Consider the following 23928-nt stretch of genomic DNA (forward strand, 5'->3'; position numbering starts at 1 on the left):
AATCGTTCTGGCTAGAATATGCAGCACTATGTTGAATAAGAGTGGTGATAGTGGGCATCCTTGTCTTGTTCCAGTTCTAAAAAAGCTTTCAGCTTTTCCCAGTTCAGTAAGATGTTAGCTGTGGGTTTGTTATATGCATTTATTATATTGAGGTACTTTCTTTCCATACCTAATTTATTAAGAGTTTTTATTATAAAGGAGTATTGCATTTTATGAAAAGCTTTTCCATCTATTGAGATGATCATACTTTTTTGTCCTTCATTCTGTTAATGTGATGTATGATGTTTATTGATTTTTGTATGTTGAAACATCTTTGCATTCCTGGGATAAATCCCACTTGTTCAGTGTATTATCTTTTTGATGTAACTTTGGATTTGGTTTATTAGTATTTTATTGAGGATGTTTACATTTATGTTCATCAGGGATATTTGCCTGTAGTTTTCTTTTATTGTGCCTTTATTTTGATATTGGGGTTATACTGGTCTCATAAAATGAGTTAAGAAGAATTCCCTCTGCTTTAATTTTTCCAAATAGTTTGAGAATAATTGGTATTAATTCTTCTTTAAAGGCTCAGTAGAATTCAGCAGTAAAGCCATTTGGTTCTGGGCTTTATTTTATTATTATTATCATTATTTTTTAGAAGATGTTTTATCCACTCATTTAATCTTGTTACCTGTTTTAGTCTGTTCAGGTTTTCTGTTTCTTCTTGGTTTAATTTTGGTAGATCGACTGTGTCTGTGAATTATCTATTTTCCTCTGGTTTTCAAATTTATTGGCATATGGTTATTCATAGTAGTCTCTAATGATCTTTCATATTTCTGTACTATCCATTGTGATGTCTCCTTTTTCATTTTCTGATTTTATTTATTTGGGTCATCTCTCTCTCTCTCTCTCTTTTTAAAAGTTAGTCTAGCTAATGGTTTGCCAATTTTGTTTATCTTTAAAAAAAACAGGCCAGGTGTGGTGGCTCACACCTGTAATCCCAGCAATTTGAGAGGCTGAGGTGGGCAGATCACCTGAAGTTGGGAGTTTGAGACATGGAGAAACACTCTCTCTACTAAAAATAGAAAAATAGCCGGGTGTGGTGGTGCATGCCTGTAATCCCAGCTACTCAGGAAGCTGAACTGGAGAATCCCTTGAACCCATGAAGCAGAGGTTACAGTGAGCCAAGATCACACCATTGCACTCCAGCCTGGGCAACAAGAGTGAAACTCTGTCTCAAAGAAAAAAAAATTGTTTTGTTGATTTTTTGTATTTATTTTAGTCTCAATTTTGTTAATTTCTGCTCTGATCTTTATTATTTCTTCTACCAATTTGGAGTTTGATTTGTTCATGCTTTTCTTTCATGCTTTTTTTCAAGCATTTTTATGCTATTTTTTCCTTTATATCCATCATTAGATTGTTTATTTGAAATCTTTCTAGTTTTTTGATCAATGCAGGCATTTATTGCTGTAAACTTGCCTCTTAATGCTGCTTTTGCTGTGTCACATGGGTGTTGGTATGCTGTATTTCTACTTTCATTCATTTCAAGAAATATTAAAAATTTATTCTTAATTTTTTCCTTCACCCATTGGTCATTCAAGAACATGTTGTTTAATTTTTATGTGTTTGCATAGTTTCAAATGTGCCATTTGTTATGATGTCTAATTTTATTCCATTGTGGTCAGATAAAATACTTAGTATAATTTTGATTTTATTAAGTTTCCTGGGACTTGTTTTGTGTCCTAACATATGGTCAATCTCACAGAAGGTACTACGTGCTGATTAAAAGAATATATGTTTTGGGGCTGGGTTTGGTGGCTCGTGCCTGTAGTCCTAGCACTTTGGGAGGCCAAGGCAGGATTGCTTAAGTTCAGGAGTTTGAGACAATCCTGGGCAACATGATGAGACCCCCATCTCAGCAAAAAGTGAAAAAAATTAGCCAGGCATAGTTGCACATGCCTGTAATCCTAGCTACTTGAGAGGCTGAGGTAGGAAGATGGCTTGAGCCCAGGAAGTTGAGGCTGCATTGAGCCATGATTGCACAACTGCACTCCAGCCTGGGGGATAGAGTGAGACACTGTCTCAAAAAAGAAAAAGAAAAACAAAAACAGAATGTGTACTTTACTTTCCAGATGTTGGGTAAGATGTTCTGTAAATGTTGTTTTGATCCAGTGGTCTGTGGTATAGTTTAAATCTGATTTTGTTGTTGATTTTCTGTCTAAATGATCTGTCTAATGCTAAGAGTGAGGTTGAAGTTCCCAACTATTATTATATTAGGATATATTTCTCTCTTTAGTCTTAATAATATTTACTTTATATATCTGAGTGCTCTGGTATTGGGTGCATATATATTTACAACTGGTATATTCTCTTGCTGAACTGATCCCCTTGTTATTATATAATGTCCTTCTTTGTCTTTTTTAAAGTCAAAGCTTTACTTTTAATAGTTACATTGTATTCCATCATATGGTTGTACTTATTTAATCATTCTTTTATTGATGGAAATAGAGGCTATTGCTAATATTTAGCTATTACAAGCAATGCTATAGTAAGTCATTTTGTATATATAACATTTCAAACACGAACAAATATATGGAATTGTCTAGTTAAAGTATATTTGAATTTTAATCTTTTAGCTATTGTCAAACTGACTTTGATGGAGCTTGCACTAATTTACATTCTTACAATTAATATATGAGAGCACCTATTTCCTCCTTAATTTACCAACAGTGTGTTACCAAAGGTTTTCATCTTCACCAGATAGCTTAAAATGTGCTGCTTTGCATTTCTTTATCATGAATGAGTTTTACCTTCTTTTTATGTTTAATGTTATATATACTTATGATTCCATATATATTTGTTTTTCTTGATAGCATTTTTGTTACCAATGAAGAGGAATTCTTCATATTTTAACAATATCAACCTTTGTGTTAAGACTTAAGAATGTTTTCACCAGTTTATTGTGTGTCTTTTTAATATTTAAAGTATTTTTTCCCATCCACAACTTTTTTAGTTTTGTGTAGTTAACTTTACAAATTGTTTATGGCTCCAGGTTTTGTGTCCTACTTGGAAAGATTTTCTTCCATAGAAGATTATTTAATATTTTTAACTCATATTTCTTTAGTTCTTTCACTTTTTGGACTCTGAGAATATTTGATCTACATAGACTATATTTTCATTTAACCTGTGGAATGAGAATCCAAATATGTTGTTTTTCCGGATTATTATACAGCTGGGTGTGTTCAACGATCTATCTTTTTTATTAATTTGAAATACCATTTTAATAATTTACTAAATTCCTGTATAAATTTATTTCTAGGCTTTTCATTCTGTTCCACTAATCTATTTATGCTGTAGAACCACATTATCATAATTATTATAGTTTAAGACAAAAATGAAACAAACAAAACACACATACAAGTGTATGCGTACACTGCTTGCACATGTGTACACACACACACGCACACACATATCCTTACTTCAGGGTTCTTATTTTATAGAATTTCTTATTAGTTTTATTTTTTTTTTTTCTTTTTTTTGAGACAGAACATTGCTCTTACCCAGGCTGGAGTGCAGTGGTGGGATCTCAGCTCACGACAACCTCCACCTCCTGGATTCAAGCAATTCTTCTGCCTCAGCCTCCCAAGTAGCTGTGACTATAGGCGCCCACCACCATGCCCAGCTAATTTTTGTATTTTTAGTAGAAATGGGGTTTCATCACGTTGGCCAGGCTGGTCCTGAACTCCTGACCTCAAGTGATACACCTACCACAGCCTCCCAAATTGCTGGGATTACAGGTATGAGCCACCGGCACCCAACATCTCCCTTATTTTTCTATTTGAATTTTAAGGTAGGCTTGTCTGCTGGTATTTTTATTTTGATCGTGTTAAGGCAAACTGACACTTTATGATGTTGTGTTTTCTGATTTTTTAGGTCTTTTTTGTGTTTTCAGTGACATTTTTAAAGTATACCTCATATTGTTTATATTAATTATGATTAATTTGGTGCAGTTCACATAAAACCACCAAATACCAACCTTTAAATGGCTAAAAGAAAGTAGAAATTTATTTCTCTTCAGGGACCCAGGCTTTTTCCATCATATTACTCTATCATGAATGGCTTTCAGTCTAACATTATCTCATGTTCCTACAAAGCTCCTGGAGCTCTACCTTATTATTTCTACATTCAAAAATACAGTTAGAAGGTGATAGAGAAGAAAGTTCCTTCCTATAAGGAACTTCTGTAAAGTTGCACAAACCACTTATCTGCAATGGAGCCTAAGAAATAAAGTCCTAATTTTAAGTGGCCTTGTGCTAAGCTGAAAAACTGGGGAAGAGAAGTGGCCGTCTCTGCTGAAGTGGATCATACTACATGTTTTGGTGTTTATCTTAATGTTTTTTAACATACTTAGGTCTCTGTTACTTGATTGGTATGTTTCAAGTTTTATCTTTTGATCCTTCAAATCTAAACTATGAAGAAAATCAATGTGTGTATTTTATTTACATCATTTTCCCCCTTCCTCTCCCAGCTCTTGCTTGTGAAATTATTAGAACTGTGTTTGTTGGGGGAATAATAATTTTTTTTTTCAGTCCCTTTAGTTTCAGTACCTGGGGGCTATGAATTAAACTGACAAATGACGGATAAACAGGAGGGGAAAAAGGTTTATTTATGCATGCAGTGCATATACATGTAGAAAAAAACTCAGTGATGAGTGACTCAAAGGGGTACTTAGAATTTGGGGCTTATATACCAACTTAACAAAGGACAAGAAGTTTGTGGAGAAGGGATATGACAAAGGAAGGGGTTTGGGTTGCTAAAGGTAGCAAATTGTGGGAAGGTAAATATATGGGAGAAATTGATAGAAGATAAAGGTTATTTTAACAAGGTTGGCTTGTGTAGAACAACCTTGGTGCTGACTTTCTGTCCCCAGTGTTGATTGTTTTTCCTCCTCCTAGTCTGGGAGTGGGGAGGGGAAAGACCTTCACAAAGGGAAATTTATGTCCTGGTTTTAGGAAGATGGGTTAGGACAGAGAACTATTTCTTTGTTTGTGACTTTTTAATTGCCTTCAGCTCAAAATAATCCTTAGGCCAAAATGGCATTTTTGGGGTGGTATATTCTGATCCACTTCACTACCTTGTCATGACTATAGCCTACACTTGGTTTAGTTTTAGTCTGAGAGTTAAACAGTCAGTATTTACCACCAGTCTTTTTTTGCCATAATTTTCCATTTATCTCTTTGTTAGCTTAAGTTTGTCTATATGTAGTTCCTTCAAGAAGAGTTTATAGGAACTACATTCTCTGAGTTATTTTATGTTTTAAATTAGTTTCTATTTCTATATATTTATATTAACTAGTGATATTGTTAGGTGATAATTTATTTTTAATGTATGTTTAGACATTGCTCCAGAGCCTCCTGGAATGGAATGTTGATGTGGAAGAATTTGAGGCCAGCCTGATTGTTTTCCTCATTTAGTTGACCTGAGGTTTTAGTTTGAATGCCCCAAATATCTGTATCTTTTAAATCCAATAACTTGATATTGATTGTTCTATAGGTGGATCTGTATCAGTTTTTCCTGATACACACTATGACCTTTCAATGTGTACATTAGGTCTTCTTTTAATTTCTGAGTAATTTTCTTGAAATATTTTTTCTGCTCCATTAGTTTGGATTTCTTCTTCAAAGACACCAATTTGATGTCTACTGTATTCTTCTTGACTCGAGGGAGAGAGTCTACCATTTTTTGTCTATTCATTTTGAATTTTTCATCCACTTCTACTTTTGACTTCTTTTTTTCTCAAATATTATCTTATTTTTAAATTTTATTTTTAATTAACACATTATAATTATACATACTTATAGCATACAGTGTGATATTTCAATACATGTATGTATTGTGTAAGGATCAAAGCAGTGTATTTGGCATGTTCATCACCTTGTTCATTTATCATTTCTTTGTGGTAAGACAATTCAAAATCCTCTCTTCTAGCTATTTTAAAACATACAATGTTGTTAACTATAGTCACCTTATCATGCACTATAACACCTTAACTTATTTCTTCTTTCTAACTATAACCCTGGTGACCAACTTCTCCCCACCTCCCATTCCCCCTGCCCTCTCCAACTTCTGGTAACCACTATTCTACTCTCTACTTCTATGAGATAAACTTAAGATGTCATATATGAGTGAGATCATGTGATATTTGTCTTTCTGTACTTGGCTTATTTCACTTAAGATTATGTCCTCTAGGTCCATCTGTGTTGCCACAAAGACAAAATGTTATTGTGGCTGATAGAATTCCATTGTATGTATATATACAACCATATTTTCTTTATCTGTTCATCTGTTGATGGACAGTTAGGTTGATTACATATTTTGGCTATTGTGAATAGTGCTGCAACAAACATGTGAGTAAAGATATCTCTCCAACATACTGATTTCATTTCCTTTGGGTATATACCCAGTAGTGGGATTGCTGGGATAGCTGGGATTGTTCTGTTTTTAGCTTTTTAAGTATGTCTTCAATATATTAATTTAATTTCCTTTGGATATATACGTAGTATTGGGATTTTTGGATCCTATAGTAGTTCTATTTTTAATTTTTTAAGAGTACTTCCATAATGTTTTCTGTGATGGCTGTACTAATTTACATTTCTATTAATAGTGTATGAGTTTCTCTTTCTTCACATCCATACAAGCATTTGTTACTTTTTGTCTGTTTGGTAATAGCCATCCTAACTGGCATGAGGTGAAATCTTAATTGTGGTTTTGATTTTCATTTCTCTGATGATTAGTGATGTTGAACATTTTTTCATATGCCTGTTGTCTATTTGTATGTCTTCTTTTGACAAATGTCTCTTCAGGTCTTTTGCCCAGTTTTTAATTGGATTACTTTTTTTTTGCTGTTGAGTTGTTTAAGTTCCTTAGATATTATGGATATTAACCCCTTGCCAGATGCATATTTTGAAAATATGCTTGATATAATCTCATTTGTCTATTTTTGCTTTTGTTAACTGTGTTTTTGAGGTCTCATCCAAAAACTCCTTGCCCAGACCAGTGTCTTGAATCATTTCCCCCATGTTTTCTTCCAGTAGTTTTATCATTTTGAGTATTACATCTGAGACTTTATTTTGAAATGATTTTTATATATGGTGAGAGATAGAGGTCTAGTTTTATCCTTCTGCATGTGGATGTCCAGTTTTCCCAGCACCATTCATTGAAGAGACTGCCCCTTCTCCAATGTATGTTCTTGGTGCATTTGTTGAAAATCAGGTAGCTGTAAGTGCTTCTTGGTTCATAGACAACTGACTTCTCACTTTGTCCTCATATGGCAGAAAAGGGACAAGGAAGTTTTGTGGGGTCTCTTTTGTAAGAGCACTAATCCCATTAGTAAGGGTGGAACCTAATCAACTCCTAATACCATCACATTGTGGGGGGCTTAGGATTTGAACACATGAATCTGGGATGAACAAAACATTCAGTTCATAAGAATGAGAGATAACAACAATTGTTTAGTTGTTAGAGATTTTTTTTCATGCAGCCTGATTACAATAGATAAGACTTACCTTTAAAAAAATTTCAGAGCTTGGGGGTGGGCGTGGTGGCTCATGCCTGTAATCCCAGCATTTTGGGAGGCTGAGGTGGGTAGATCATCTGAGGTCAAGAGTTTGAGACTAGCCTGGTTAACATGATGAAACCTGTCTTTACAAAAAAAAAAAAAAAAAAGTCAGAACTTGGTCTGTTAAATAGGAATTTTCTTTCAAAGTGATAACCCTTGGAATATACTAATGGGGCTATCACAACTAAGAATATTTTTAGAACATCTTTAAAGAATTATTTTTATAATTAGTCCATAAGACCCAAAAATGTTTCATTTTTTTCTAGTTACTGAACTTAGCTAATTATTCCTATTAAGAAGACTTAGTGCCATCACTTTGCATTTTTTTCAAAAACGATCACATCCAACTTCAACAAACATGTAGCCATCACGAATAGGGTTATCACCTTACATGGTTTCTATCCAATGAGGGTTTTTTTTCCTCCAAAACAATTTCTTCAAAGACAGAGATTCAAATATGCCCCAAGGGGCCACAGAGGAAGATTTTCAAAAATGTTTTGATCAGGGCCAGACATGGTGACGCAATTCTACAATCCCAGTGCTTTGGGAGGCTGATGTGGGAGGGCTGTTTGAGTCCAGGAGTTTGAGTCTGCAATGAACTATGATCACATTACTGAACTCCAGCCCGGGTGACAGAGCAAGACCGTTTCTCTCAAAAAAAGACAAAAATACCAAAAATGTTTTTATCAGTGGTGGTATTTATATTAAAATTAATTATTAATAGCATGTTGAAGTAATTCTATTATGTGTGTAAAGAATTTTTTTTAACTGGGTGTGATTTTTCTCAAGAACATATTCAGGAAGATGGCTATGATTAAGTTCTGCTAATTTTAATGATTTATTTTATTTATTATAACGATATTTGTGTTTGGTTATTTCAAGTTAAAGGCTTATATCTTAACTTATTTCAAGTTACAGATACGCTAAGATATGTTAAGAAATAGGAATTTATTGTGAGCCTCCACAGAAGCTGGACTATGGGTTCTTGAGTTTTATTCTCTCTGTTGTCTCTTGCTGGCAGATCTGCTTTCATAGCTGACTTCACTTTGGTAACACCTTTGGCCCAAACAAATACAGTGTTGGATGGTCTTTGGCCCAGGTGGTGGACTCTGGTCCAGTTCATGAAGGATATCATTGATGGCTTGGTTATACTGGAAGCACATGACAAGTTTCTCTAAATGGGGCAAAATGAGATGTTCCTGAACTCTACTCACAGTGAGCTTCCAGGCACATTCAGGATAACCCGTTATACATGATGTTAGGTTATACAAATACAAAGATATAGTCCATGACTTCAAGAATCTCTCCATTGGAGTAAAATGGCAGTGTTGAGGTGAGGAGGAAGGAAAGGAAAGAATAAGTAGACAAATATTCACATAACACTACATGGCTATGTGGTATAGTTATGCCTATATATGAAATAGAAATAAATATAAATATAATAAAATATAAATAAAATGGTATGGGAATAGAGAAAAGAAAAATAGCTCAGAGCAGTCTGAACTATGTGAGGTATGAAAAATTTATCAGGTCCAGAGAACATGAGTATGGGACTTTCAGTTACAGCTGCCTACCTCTACCTATGCCTGAGGACAGTAGTCTAAAGGCATTTGTTCCAGACTTGCAGCCTCACCTGTTATCTTCATGTTCCTGGAACTTGTGATACAAAGAACAATGTATAACCAGTCAAAAGCTTATGTTATTTCAATGTAAATCTTTGTTAAACAACGTAGGAACTGCCTCTTTTTTTCCCTCTAAAAACCCACTAGTAACTGCTGCTAATTGGAGCACATATTCAGGGCAACTGGGGAGCACAACTGAATCTGTGCTCCCCAGGTTGCAGTCCTTAAACTTGGCCCAAATAAATTTATATTTAGTTTGCCTCAGATTTTTCTTTAGGTTGATAGAACTGGGAAACCTAGAAGAGAGGATATTTTAAAGTCAATCAATAGGTTTGCAGGTCCCTCTTCAAAAAAAGAGGCAGAAAAAAGTAACAGGTAAAAGTCAATCAAGTAGAAGAAAAAACAAATTTGTTGTTGCCCCAAAGAAAAGAACTTGGACTGATAGTTATTTTGGCTTCAATACAAAAGAATTGTTTTCTAACAGCTACAGCTGTCCAAAAAATAGATTAAACCAGCTGTCTGGAAAAATAGCAGGCCATCAATCACAGAAGTTCATACGAAGCTATGTAATAGTAATCTTTCAGAAAGTTTCATGAGTGGTATAAAAACATAAAAGACAATGATTCCCAAGGTCCTTTTCCTTCCTGTCTAAAATTTTACTTTATGCCTCTGGGTTTTCTCTATTTGTCTAAATCAGTCTTATTACCTTCATTCACAATTTTTAGATTGTTAAAATTCATAGTACAAAACCTACTAAGGACAGTCAAATTTGGCTTCTCTGTAGAATTAAATGAGAGAATGAATGTAAAAGTACTGATAGAGTGCTTGACAATTATTAGTTGAATTTGAATCAGTAAAAAAACAGGCAAGTGAGAAGAAAAGCTTTCACTCCTTTTGGGAAGGAAGATATCTAACCATCCTGCAGCTACCCAACCACCCTGCAGCTACCCAACCACCCACATCTTATTTCTTCTCCCAGTCTTAATGGAGGGTTGAAAAATGAACTTGGGTTTGTTTGCAGGAAGGACTGTTTGAAGTAAGTACTACCTGGGCTCTTTACCTGGTTACCACTCAGTTTCAGTTTTGGAAACTCTCTCTAGAATTCCCATACCCTGGACAGAGAAAATCAATAGTTTTTATAGAGTTATAATGTCTTCCTTAAAGAATGATTCACAGGCTTGTACCAGGAAAGCTGTATAATTTCTGGAGGTTCGTGGAAAGTGGGAGTTAATCTATAGACTTCTATTGTGTTCATTAGTTAGCAATTTGAGCAAGAGGGAAAAAAGATGAATCTGTTATTGGTCAGTTTAATTTTTGGTACTGGCTTTAATTAAAGAATCAGTTGGAAATTTAGTTAAATCTAATATTTAAAATTGTATTTTTACTTGTTACATATGAGTTTCATGGTCCTTGTTTACAGTACCATCATTAAGATGGATTTATCAAGATTTGCTTCACAGAAGCATAGATAATAATGAGAGAATAACAGTTATATTATTTGAGCACCTACTATGTAATTTACATGTACTATCTCTTTAACAAGACACAGTCTAGCATTTCTATTATACAGATTAAGATACCAAGGTTCCAGAGCTTGTTAATGATGGAGTCACAAGTCAAATCTATATGATTTGCTCTTACAGCTCACAATTTCAACTGTGTTAAGGAAAACCAGAGCCAGTCAGTAGATAAAGTGGTAAAAACAGGTTTTATTCAGGAACTATTGCAATAGGGGGAAAGAGACCTCAAGGAGAGAGTCTTTGTCGCCTATTACACAAGACTGCCCTGGGTTTACTAAACAAGCTTCCTAATAGAATGAGGATGGCCAATTTTTGTCTCCTTCTCTGAGCTGCAGATAATTTTAGAATTCTCATGAATTATCTTTCCAGCATGAACAAAGGGATGGACTATTACCAGGTAGTGTCATGTGTGGGGAAACTGATTTCTGTCTAACCTCAGGTACCTTCTTGCCTTGTACAGAGGCTCAACTTGTCTCAGCACTACTTGTTAAATAGTCTTTTCTTTTCCACCAATTTGTATTATTGCCTTTCAAGCTGCTTTTAACTGATATACATAACTTTGTATTTTCATTTTATAGGAATCTGTCTTTACTGTCCCCTAAACTTAACTAGATCCCTGATATGTTCACCCATTATAGTGAACTGTTCCATATTGATATGAAGTTTCACTGGACTGGGGACTGTGTTCACTGTTGTATTCCCAGCACCTGGTGCAGTGCCTGCCACAGAATTGGGTCTCAATAAATATTTTCTGAATGAATGAATGAGCCCAATTTAAGATCCATCTAGCTGTGAGTCTGTCCTGGGATCTAGATTCTACAAAATTCAACAGGTTTTATGTTTTACAGTGACTGGTAAAATGAGCTTTTCCTTTTCAGTAGCATGGGCTCTCTCAGTCTATTGTTATTCTCTGCATAACATTTTGAGTCTTCCTAGATTCCTCTCTTATCTGACCTTGGCATACTTTCTACTTTCTTAAAAATTGGAGTATATATTTTCTGCTCTCGCTATGCTTGCATTTTAGTTCAAGTATTTTTTCCTTTCCTTTGTTATATTTTATATGTGGTGTTTGTTACATGCATAAGAATATATGTAATGCAAAATAAATTATGAAGCATAATTACATTTACACTAATGAAACCACCACCGACCTGATAATGATAACATCATCCGTCCACTGCCTCTACTTATATGCACCTCCCTACCCGCTCCTCTGCCTCCACCTAAGAGTTAATCCCTGTCTTGAAGTTGGGTTTCTCCTCTTCTTGCTTTAATGTTCTTTTCTAATACAATTTATTACATGTATCAATATTCATAAATATATATTCTATAGATTTACTTGTTATTGAGCTTCATAAGAATACTTTGATACTTTGTGGTCTTCTCGAATTTTTCATTCAACATTATGCTTCTAAGATTCATCCACACTGTTGTGTGTGGCTATGGTGCATTAATTTCATTAATGAACATAATAACATTACATTGTAACATACTACAATTTGTCTATTGTTCTTAATATTTGTTTAGATTGTTTCCAGGGTTTTGCTATTTCCGACAGGGTTGCTACAAACATTGTTGTATGTCTCTTGGTTCACACCTGCAAAGTTTCTCTAGGCCTTATACCAAGATGTAGACTTTCTAGGTAAAAGGGTTTGCAAATGTTCAACTTTAGAAGAGAATACCACCTGGATGCAGTGGCTCATGCCTATACCCCAGCTGTTGGAGAGGCTGAGGCAGGACAGCATTGAGCCCAGGAGTTTGAGGCAAGCCTGTGCAATACAGTGAGACTCCACTTAAAAAATTTTTTTTTAATAGAAATTAATTTAAAAACTAAAAAGATAATGCTAAATTGTCTTCAAAGTTGTCTATTTAAAGTCATGCCAGTAAAGTATAAAAGTCCCCATTGATCTCTATCCTTTCCAACAGTTGGCATGACCAGATTTATTAATCGTTCTCTTTATTAGATGTAAAATTGTGTCTTCTTTAGTTAAAATTTGTATTTCCCTGCAACAGAGTTTGAAATTGTTTCTTAAGCTTGTTGACCCTTCACATTTACATTTCTGTGAAACATTTATCTTTTGCCCATTTTAAAATTGGGTTATTTGAGTTTTTCTTATTGAATTAAAGTTCTTTATATATTTGGATGCAAATTATAAATTATTTGTTACTTACAAGTATTACTAATATTTTCTCCCAGTCTATGGCTTGCCTTTTCACTTTCTTTATGGTATCTTTATAAACAGAAGTTTTAAATTGTAATGAAGTTGAGTTTATCAATCTTTTCTATTGTAATCAGAAGTTTTAATCTTGTTTTTTAAAAATCGAGTTCTACCCTAAATTTTATAAATATGCTATCTTATATAATACTTTCTTTTAAGGATTCAAAAGCTTTGTCTTTCACATTTAAGGTGCACATGGGACTAATTTTTGTATTCATGGTATGAAGTAGGGCTCCAATTTAATTTTTTCCATATGGATAAACAGTTATCCTAGAAGAGCATTTATTTAGACTGAAAATAGTCACTGTATATTGCTATTAGAGAAAAACATGCAATATAACAAAATATATGGTATTTAGAAAACATAAAATATAATACATACAGTAATTAGTATATATACAAAATTTAAAGAAAAGATATTATAAGGACATACACCAAAATGACAACAGTGATTATCTTTGGATGGTGAGGTTGTCAGTGATTTCATTTATTTATTTTGTTCTTCTCTATGTTTTCCAAATTCTCTATATAGAGTATACATTCATATATTTTTCTAAATACTGGGAAATAAGGTAGTACCTACAGGTGATAATGTAGTGTCAGTGTAAATTAGAAACTATTCATTGAAAGAGAAGCCATGAATTCAAATATTCTAGCTTAACTGCTTTTTAAAAGCTTCTTCCATTTCTGAGACAAAAAAAAAAAAAGTATTGGTGGATTATGCAGTAAGTCTCAGTAGAAGGTGTAAAAGAGTTAAGTTCTGAAACCTATGTAATTATTCTATACATAGTTGTATAAAATTTTCCTCCCTGAGTTGTTTGCTTTACAGGTATGTAAGGTTCTTTGGAAAATAGGATTTGGGGCACTTATGTGTATCACTGAAGAGTTAATCATTTATTTTTGCCCAACAGCAGATAATGAAAAGACTTATAAAGCGGTATGTTTTGAAAGCACAAGTAGACAAAGAAAATGATGAAGTTAATGAAGGTAAGCATCTCCAACTTGAGAAACATCCTTTTATAACTAACTTAATGAACCAGGAAAACTTCAAGTTGAGGCATACTTTAAAAATCCAATCCCAGATTACAGTTTGGATGGCTCCAAGATGGGAAGAAGATCTTACGTTACATTTCTTTTCTTTTCTTTTTTTGAGACAGTCTTGCTTTGTCGCCAGGCACCAGGCTGGAGTGCAGTGGCACAATCTCGGCTCACTGCAACCTCCGCCTCCTGGGTTCAAGCAATTCTTCTGACTCAGCCTCCCAAGTAGCTGGGACTACAGGCGCGTGCCAACATGCCCAGCTAATTTTTTTATTTTAGTAGAGATGGGGTTTCACCAGGTTGGCCAGGATGGTCTTGATCTCTTGACCTTGTGATCCACCCGCCTCAGCCTCCCAAAGTGCTAGGATTACAGGCATGAGCCACTGCGCCCGGCCCTTATGTTACATTTCTAAAACATCTTTTAAAATGAACAGTTACTTAAAATATTGATCAGAGACAATTTATGTCTACTCAGAGTGCCCTGATTCTTAGAATGTAAAGACTGACATCTCTCTAGGAGTTTTTTAATGCTTCCGACATAAGGTAGTCAGTAGTATCGGTTACGTTTTCAATGAGTTCACATTAGTGTTAACATTTTTCCAGTTATGCAGATAAAACAGTGACTACAGAATTCATGTCTTCAGGGAAACCTCTATTTTGCTGTCCAGAAACACATTTTTAACCTGTTTTTCTTGTCTGGTGCTTCTCTTTTGAATTTTACTTTCCTCCCTGCCTCCTTACTTTAAGCAAGCTTATTTTTAAAGGCATATTTGAGGCAGGGCATCTATCTGGACTAAACATTTTTTTACCAGAGACTAGGGGATAGAGCTAAACATAGGCCCAGAGTTGGAAAGAAATCAATCAGGGAGAAATAAGTTGTCCTAAAAATGGAAACTGTACCTTCCAACACCAATGAGATGCCACTAGATCTATCTACACTGATAAGAAAGGGCTAAACTTAATAAAATTTTTAATGGGCTTAGAAGCCATTACTTGAATACAAGGAATTCCTTGTAAATTTAAATCAATCCAATACTATATGTATATAAAAAAGAAACCTATAAATTTATAATTCATAACTAACAAAAATCTAATCATGGTGACCTAGAAACTATCTCAGGAGAAAGGACTGGAATTCGGCTGTAGTTTAGAAAGCAGAAGTCTCATCAGTTGTACCCTGACCTCCATGGGGGGCAGGGAGGGAGGAACAAAGTGAGAAGAATTGTATGACCAAAACAGCATAAAAAAACAAGAAGTATTTCCAAAGCCCTTGCACAAAAGAGGAAAATCAATGAGAATTTGGAGTTTTGAACAAAGTTCTTACTATAAACGTGTAGCATATAACCTCCTCATTTAATTAATGAGGAAACTAAAGTCTGAAAAGGTTGAGTAACTTGTGTTTCCTGAATTGGTAAACTAAATAGTTAATACAACACATAGGTCGTAGTCTCCCCATGAGTTGGGAACAAGGAAGAAAGGATAGTAGAAGGTGGAGTGGGGCAGGGGGTCCACCATGGTACTGAATGGTCTGAGAAGTCTGCCTCGTGATTTCAAATGAGATCAGTTTATTCCTTTTATATTGCCATATGCCTCAAGATCAAGATAATGGTAGAAAAAAAATATATATATATATGTTGCCATATGCCAAAGAAAGCACTTGTTTGCAACAAAGGATTCCTCAAATGACTTCTGTATATTCCTGAGAGTTAGAATTTTTTCAAATAAAAAGGTTCTGACTTTTATATAATAGAAGAATATTGAAATTTTACTTTAAAGCATATTAAAGATACCAGGAACTATTATCAAAGGTTGTGCTTTAAATGCCATTTTACTATAAAAGGCTAAGTCAATGGTTTGAAGAATTATTTCTTAGATTCAAGATAGATTCTTGCTCCAACATTCGCTTTTGAAAGTCGGCGGTTTATCTACATTACAGTCACTTTCAAGAGAATCCAGCGTTTCTTTTACTTTCTTCCTTAACCAAATACCGCCTCTCCTTGAAGAGAATCCAGTTTTTAATTGCAATATATATAAGCTTAAAATACTGTGAAACTGAATTATGGGAGCAATTGATTTTTACAGCCCAAACTCTCCTATTCTCTTCAAGAGTATAGAGTCTACACATTGCCAGTGGTATCATATCTAAACTCCTCAATTGTACTGTTGCTTGTTACTTCCTTATGCATTGATCCTTTGTGCTGGACAAACTAATGTCTTCATGTCCATTGCCACTGCCTTCCCTAATAAACGCTTCCTGCTCTTTTTCCTTTTTTTCCTTTACTTCAAATTTGCCTCAAAATTATTTGCCTGTCAGACAGATTGATTCATTTTTAGTAAAGTTTAGTTTTTCTAGGATTCCCTTTGATACTAGCAATGGGAGATATTTGATGCAGGTGTCAACCTTTATACTTGAAAGAAACAAAGGGACTCCCTTGTAGTCAGAAAGGAGATATCCTGGCTGTAGATCAGTTAACAGAGAATCACCTTATGTTAAAAGGTGGGTGAACAAAAGGACAACACTTTAAGCTGAGTGTTACTATTAAAAAATATAGCTGGGCTATTTTTATAGATTTTTTTCAAAGATCAGTATACTTTTAAAGACAGATGTTTCTGAAATATTTTAAAGAAAAAACTGAAGTAGCTACCTTGGAAAACTTATGAAGCAAATACATTGATATTGTAAGAATTTCACTCTTTGTTCTTTTCTAAATCCAAAGAGCAACTTACTGATGACTTTTTAATATCAATGCTACAGGTGAATTAAAAGAAATCAAGCAAGATATCTCCAGCCTTCGTTACGAACTTCTGGAGGACAAGAGCCAAGCAACTGAGGAATTAGCCATTCTAATTCATAAACTTAGTGAGAAACTGAATCCCAGCGTTCTGAGATGTGAATGATGCAGCAACCTGGAATTTGGCTTTGACTATAGCACAAATGTGGGCAATAATATTTCTAAGTATGAAATACTTGAAAAACTGTGGTGTAAATTTTTAGTATTAACTACCTTTATTATATGAATCTTTAAAAGTTAGCTCTTAATGATTTTATTGTTTTATCACATGAAAATGCATTTTGTCTGCCTTGACATTACAATGACATACCATTGTGTTGAAAAGCCCAGTATTACTATATTATTGAAATTTTTATTCACTTTAGAGTAAATGCCACATCTTTGCACTACCTGTTTGCTGCCAAGAGGCTATCAGTTCCTTGGGAACAGGGACTCTGTCTTATCAATCTTTGTGTCTCCAGCATCTAGTACAGTGCCTGGTACATAGTAGGTGCTCAATAAATGTTGAAACCAACCTAATTGAACTGCCAACAAAATAAAAATAAAAAGTCCTCACTATGTAGCACACCTTCCCTTGTCCAAGTTCTGAAGAAATCTTTTTTTAAAAATAGAAACCGAAGAAATTTTACAACCAGCTATGACTTGGTAAGACATTCTTAGAATTTTAGGTGTTACTGATAATTCTAGAACAATTGAGCCCCGAGTGAAGAATTTAACAGCAAAATGGGTTAATGGAAAATATAATTACATTATATATTTAAGTTTCATAGAATTATTTAAAACAACACATTAAAGAATTTTCTAAAATATAGACTGTTTTCTGTCTTAGACTTAACGTTTGTTGTTTTTCAGTAATGTGACTTTCTTTTAAGTTGGGGGTTACGCAGGTTTGTCATTTTGTTATAACTGTCTAATTTCTGCCTCTGCTGCTTTAATGCTAAATGAGATATCAACAGCTGACTTCATATCTCACCCATGAGCTCCCTTCTGAGTTTTGGAGGGTCTGCTCATGAGAAGAAATAGGAAAGAGCAACGACTCTAGGCATACCTGGAAAGACATGGCCAAGCATCCCCAGGTGTGTTTCAGTTCTTTTCGAGGCATTTCTTGCCATCATTGCTTACAGTGGTTGACATCTTTTTTCTTATCAAAGGATTTCAGTTCTACTTTCTATATAAAATAGATTGTGATATATCTATATATGCCTTATTACATAATTGAGCTGAGTGCTGGTAATATCCGAAATGCCTCTTGACTTTAATGGGAAAAGGCATAAAGGCCAATAAGTTCCCCAGTTACTTCACAGACTACAAAACACTCAAAGCATTTTTTTAACCAGCTAGGTTTAAATCTCTCATAGAGTTATGTTTAGCATCCTGAGTCTCTTCAGTCAGTTGCTGTCAAGTCTTATAGGAATATGAATTATGATCATAGCTCAAAGAGTTTCAGAGATCCTTAAAACCAACTAAATACATGCTACTTTAAAATCATTGCTATCACACAGAAAATCTTTCTAGATATGAAGACAGAAATAAGTGCTAAATGGAACTACATAAAGCTCTTTAAAGATTATTTCTTAATTTCTACTTTTGGGGAGTTAAATTTAAGAAAGGAACTTTATAAATTTTTTGCTACCATTGTAGAACATTTCATTAACTTTTGTGCCATGCTAATAGTATGTCTTATTTTTCAAACTTTATGTATTCTATGTTGTGTCTCAGAACTGAATAAATATTGAATTTTTCCATTGTTATATGTTACCGTATGTTGTATTAAGATAGTAAAGATGCAAAGTTTCTATAATAGATGATACTGATAGTTTTATAATATGGTCCAGGATTCCAAGCGTGAAAGTTTTTGCTTATAGCTATGGACCTGAATATTTTGTAATTTTCTTCTTTGGGGTTGGAAAAAATGCTGAATGAAAAAGTGGCAGATTCAGCTGGGGACAGAGCTCCTAACAGGCATTTTTTCTTTATTTACTATGTTTGTTTAAACTGGTATAATTTTAATATTCATCTTTTTCCTTATTCATAATTTCAAGGTGTTATTTCAGAAGAAGGTATGATGACAGGGTATAGTGAGTGTGGTTGATGTTTTTGATGCCCTGCCCAGATGCCCTCTATTGGGCCAGTGTACCCAACTCCCAGATACTCCTGTCCAGTTCCCAGCTAATCACTTCTGTCAGAGAATTGCCCTCAGCTAAAAAGAAGCAGCATTACCCTGGATGTGATGCTTCCACCTCCGCATGGCCAGTGACTGATGGGTGGGGACGCACACGAGGGCTGGTCTCCTGTCTCAAGGTGGGGCCAACTATTTGGTGCAGTTCATGCTCCAGAACTCTTGAAAGAATCAGGCTGATGCCAGACTCAAGCTGAGCTGGAATCTTTGTTTAGCTTCTTCCTCTGCCTTTTTCTGTTTCCTTCCCTCCCTTTCTCCAGCGAGCATCCCTTCAATGAGTCACCACATCCAAATCTTGTTAGGTTTTGCTTTTAGGGAACTCACACTAAGACATAAGGTATTAATGTGGTAGCATACAGTTGACATGAGGATTAGTTGAGTGGATTGCTGTCAGGATTAGTCCTTTACTTGAGGATAAAGATAGCTCTGGGTCAGCAAGTCCTTTCCCTACTCACTTGTTAACAGGCACCTTTGGGAAAACAAAGCTCAAAGAAGTTGTTGGGGCAACTCAGAGAAGGGAGCATTTAAACAGGACCAAAAACAACTTTCTAGAAAAAAGAAATTAAAGGATTGTCAAAGCCCCAGGACTCTTCTTTCCTTGTGACATCTCTAATTTTTTGACCTCTTTGCTATTCTTATTTTGTTTCTCAGTTACAGATAAAATAAAGAAAAGAAAGCAACATTCAAACTACTTCTTAGACTTACTATTTAAAAAGTTGGGTACTTTGTAAGTACCTGCTATATTGAATTTATAGAGCACCTGTGACTTTATGGAAGTCACAATCTTCAAAAGCTTGGGTTCATAGACTTGAAATAATTAGAAAACTTTGAAAATGGTACACAGTATCATCAAAGAGTTCAAGCACAATAAAAATTTTTAAATGATACATTGTGATAATTAAAAGCAAATTTAGTATAATTTAGGATAACTATCTTACCCAATATGTCAATATATTTATGTTTCAAATGTGCAATCCAAATGAAAGCAGCTTTTGTAAATGGGAAGATAAATTGTCTTATGGACAATGTCTAAAGAGAACTGAAGCCACACTAATTATTGTGGTGTGGGACAAATTGTTTAACTTCTCTGGTCTCCATAAATCATTTAAGCAAACAGGGTTATGCTACATCAGGGGTTCCTAGTCCCTGGGGCTCATAGAGGTGTTTCAGCAGGCTAGTCATTATCCAAGGTGGTAATTAATCTCTCTTTCTGTGTCTTTCTTTTTTTATTTTTAAATAAATTTTAAAAAATATATTCTTAGAGACAGGGTTCTCACTGTGTTGTCCAGGTTAGTATTGAACTCCTGGCCTCAAGCAATTCTCCTGCCTCAGCCTCCCAAGATCAGACTGGGCACAATGGTGCACACCTGTAATCCCAGCACTTTCGGAGGCTGAAGCAGGTCAATGGCTTCAGTTCAGGAGTTTGAGACCAGCAGGGCAACATGACAAAACTGTCTCTACAAAAAATACAAAAAATTGGCCACATGTGGTGGCACATGCCTGTGGTCCCAGCTACTCAGGAGGCTAGTGTGAGAGGATAACCTGAGCCTGGGAAGTTGAGGTTGCAGTGAGTTGTGTTCACACCACCGCACTCCAGCCTGGGTGACAAAGTGAAACCCCACCAAAAAACAAAAACAAAAACAAAAAAATCTAAAATGGGTATCTATAACTTTGTTCCTTTTTTAAAAAGAGTTTGAAAAATTTTTAAATTTATACAATGCGTTAGGGGAAACTAATGTTTTTGCTCACAACTCAGTCACTCAGCTGACCACCACTAGAGTGTTGATGATTTTAACTTTAATGCAATTTAAATTGCTTTTATTTTTAGCCATAAGTTGTTTGACTTATACCCATAATGGTTGCTTTAGCACCATAACATAAGATTATAAATTACTGAGGTGCATGATAATTCTGCAAATTTGTCTCAAAGTGGTCTTTAATCACATCTGAGAGGTAATCATCTTCTGTTGATTTTTATAAACACCACCAAGATGTCTCTGGTACCTTAAAACATCTTTAAAAAGAGGAAATACAGTGGTAATTTAATCTAACTTGACATTTTCTTTATAGTGAATAAAAATTCCTCACCCTGCTAATTAGTTATTTGAGAAATACTTAAAATTTCACAATTTTAAAATTAGTAGTTTGAAACCTTTGGTAATCATTTCAAAACCATAGTATGTACTTTAATAAATAATAAATTGCATTTTTAGATGCAAAATCAAAGAATTTCAGCTATCATATTATGCAAACTTTTTGTCTTGTTCTGATGCTGTATCATAGCCTCATTTCACTGTTTTAAAATAAATTAGAGCTTCAAAATAAACTCTTACTTTTTTTCTACACAATTCATTAAACAGTGGACATCACTTGTTAAACGGAAAATAAGCACTACTGGCATTGTCTGTTTTTGTTTTTTATCTATTTATTGGAATCATAGTATTTCTTCATTATTAATTTGTATGAACTAGTTTTAAGATACTAACTCTTTTCTCCTTTATTTTTGTTGATGTTTAAACATTTTTGTGAAACATTGAAATGTTTATCTTTACTTTTCATATTTTTTAAGTTAGTATTTTTTTTTTTTCTTTTTAAGAGATGGGGCCTTGCTATTTTGCCCAGGCTGGATTCTTGGGCTCAAGCAATCTTCTTGCCTCAGTCTTCAAATAGCAGAGACTACAGGCATGCGCCACCATATCTGTTTTTTTCTTTGTGGTTTCTTTTATTCCTTTTGAGATCAGTTTCCTTCTGTTATTGGCTGAATTGTGTCCCCTCAAAACTCATGTTAAAATCCTTACCCTCAGTATCTCAGACTATAACTATAGTTGGAGATACGGTCTTTAAAGAGGCAATTAATTTAAAATGAGATAATCTCATTGGGCCTTCATTCAATATGACTGGTGTCCTTATAAAAAGACAAGATAAGACACAGACAGACATAGAGGGAGGATCATGTGAAGACACAAGAAGACAGCAATCTACAATCCAAGAAGAGAGGCCGCTGAGGATTGGTTTGGTTCCCTGCTGACACCTTGATCTATGACTTTTAGACTCCAGGAGTGTGAGAAAATACATTGCTGTTGTTTAAATGCCTTCCAGTGTATGGTACTTTGCTATGGCAGCCCTGGCAAACTAATAATATACCTTCTAACCTCCAAAATGCCATAAAATGCTATACAATTCTATTTTCTTCTATCTCTTCTATGGCTTTATTTTTCAGTAGACTTCTAAAATTTATCTGTATTTTTTTCTTGAATCTAAATTGATATATATTTCTCCAAAATTGCTAAACAGCTAACCCATCTTCATGTATTGTCTATTTTAATGTGGAGTTATTTTAGCCTCAATGAAATAATTGTCTGGACCTGAGACCTGGGGAAAACTTTTTCAAATACTGCTGCAGTAAATAACTTCTATTCACAAGAAGCACCTGTTTTCAGGGGTTTAATTCTTTTTGTTTCACAATTATTTGTGAACTCTTTCCTGGAAAACCACAGTGGCTCATGTCTGTAATCCCAGAACTTTGGGAGGCTGAGGTGGGTGGATTGCTTGAGCTCAGGAGTTCAAGATCAGCCTGGACAATATGGCAAAACTCTATCTCTACAAAAAAACAGAAAAGAAAGAAAGAAACCACAAAAAGCAGGAAAGTAGCTGTATCTGAACTCATCTGTATTTCCCCAGGAAGATCTCTATGCTCATTAAGAAAGGACTGATGAAAGAGAGTCAAAGAATGTCAGCTCTTAGTCAGGTCCTGGGTCACTATGGGTCAGCAGCAGTCTGTGGGGCCCTGAGGGGCAGGGGTGGTTCCTGAGGCCTTGTCACAGCTGTCTGCAACTTTCAAACTATTTTCATAACACTAAGATGTTTTTTGCCATTTCACTGTGCTGACATTTGCGCTGATGGTACCAAAACAATGGTGGTTAATACTGCTAGTGCTCAAGCATAAATCAAAATAGTGGCTCCAAACTGTACTAGTAGACACTATATTATACATGCCATGCACTGATAGGAAACAAAAACCATTTCATATAAAAATGTCTTTTACAAAGCAGCAAAATTGTTAACATTGTCTTTTCTTCTCTTTCTTCTGATTCAGCCCTCATTTATTACATCTTAACTCTTGAATACATCTTTTTAAATATTCTATGTGATGACATAAGAAGTATGTATAAAATGCTTCTGCTGAATACTGAAATACATTAGTTGTCTCAAGGAAAAGCACTTGTGGGATTGAGCTGCTAGCTGAACTTGCTGCTTTTCTCATGGAACACTATTTTTATTTGAAGAAATTACTGACAAATTATGATTTTTCAGACTTAGATATTTGGCATTTACTTTTTTGTGAATTCAAGAAAGGAACCTATCAGTTCAAGGAAAACAACCGGTATTAATTGCCAATGTGTAAATTTCTTTCTTTCTTTCTTTTTTTTTTAAGATGGTGTTTCACCATGATGGCCAGGCTGGTCTTGAACTTCTGACCTCAGGTGATCCACCCACCTCGGCCTCCCAAAGTGCTAGGATTACAGGCGTGAGCCACCGCGCCCAGCCATAAATTTCAAACTTTCAAGCACAAATTCGAATTTTGGAAAATATGTATTCACCACTGAAGTTTGACAGATCTCCCATACTCAGGACTTTTGTGATGAGATCCATGGTGATATTAACAGATGGGGATTATTTGTTATGTAACGAAGTCACATTCCACATTGCAACTAACCTTTCAAAAAACTGCCACTTGTTGAGTTTGGACCAAATTTTCTTCATATACATGAAAAAAAAAACAACATATAACAATATATTGACTGCAGTAGCAGATTTGAAGCTCCTCCTGTCTACTATTAAAATGGACAGAAAATAGATTTGTGTACAGTGCCAGTTTCATTTTATTTTTTTATTTTGGAAATTTTTTTTTTCATTAAGGTATTTGTCAGGTTTTTTAAACTACACTAATTTTCAGT

General features: G+C 34.7%; 1 protein-coding gene and 1 long non-coding RNA gene across 6 annotated transcripts in view; one reads left to right on the plus strand and one right to left on the minus strand.

Moving 5' to 3' along the window:
- The window catches only part of TRPC3 (transient receptor potential cation channel subfamily C member 3), a 73372-nt gene extending 54830 nt beyond the window's left edge, over window positions 1-18542 (plus strand). For 3 of the 5 annotated variants that reach the window (XM_012473068.2, XM_064383909.1, XM_012473069.2), the window contains 2 exons: window positions 13873-13948; window positions 16755-18542. In XM_012473068.2, the coding sequence (XP_012328491.2) occupies window positions 13873-13948; window positions 16755-16897 (219 nt within the window). In that variant the 3' untranslated portion in view covers window positions 16898-18542. Of the gene's footprint in view, window positions 1-13872; window positions 13949-16754 lie in introns of those variants that run through there. The other 2 variants (XM_012473072.2, XM_012473071.2) reach the window with 2 other exon arrangements.
- The window catches only part of LOC135277794 (uncharacterized), a 45013-nt gene that overhangs the window by 19220 nt on the left and 1865 nt on the right, over window positions 1-23928 (minus strand). The window contains exon 2 of the long non-coding RNA XR_010345385.1: window positions 7548-7683. This is a non-coding gene — a long non-coding RNA (uncharacterized LOC135277794). The remainder of the gene's footprint in view (window positions 1-7547; window positions 7684-23928) is intronic.

Source organism: Aotus nancymaae, unplaced genomic scaffold (assembly GCF_030222135.1).
Source record: "Aotus nancymaae isolate 86718 unplaced genomic scaffold, 86718_ANA_hifiasm-v0.15.2.pri h1tg000033l, whole genome shotgun sequence".
Classification (NCBI taxonomy): Eukaryota; Metazoa; Chordata; class Mammalia; order Primates; family Aotidae; genus Aotus; species Aotus nancymaae.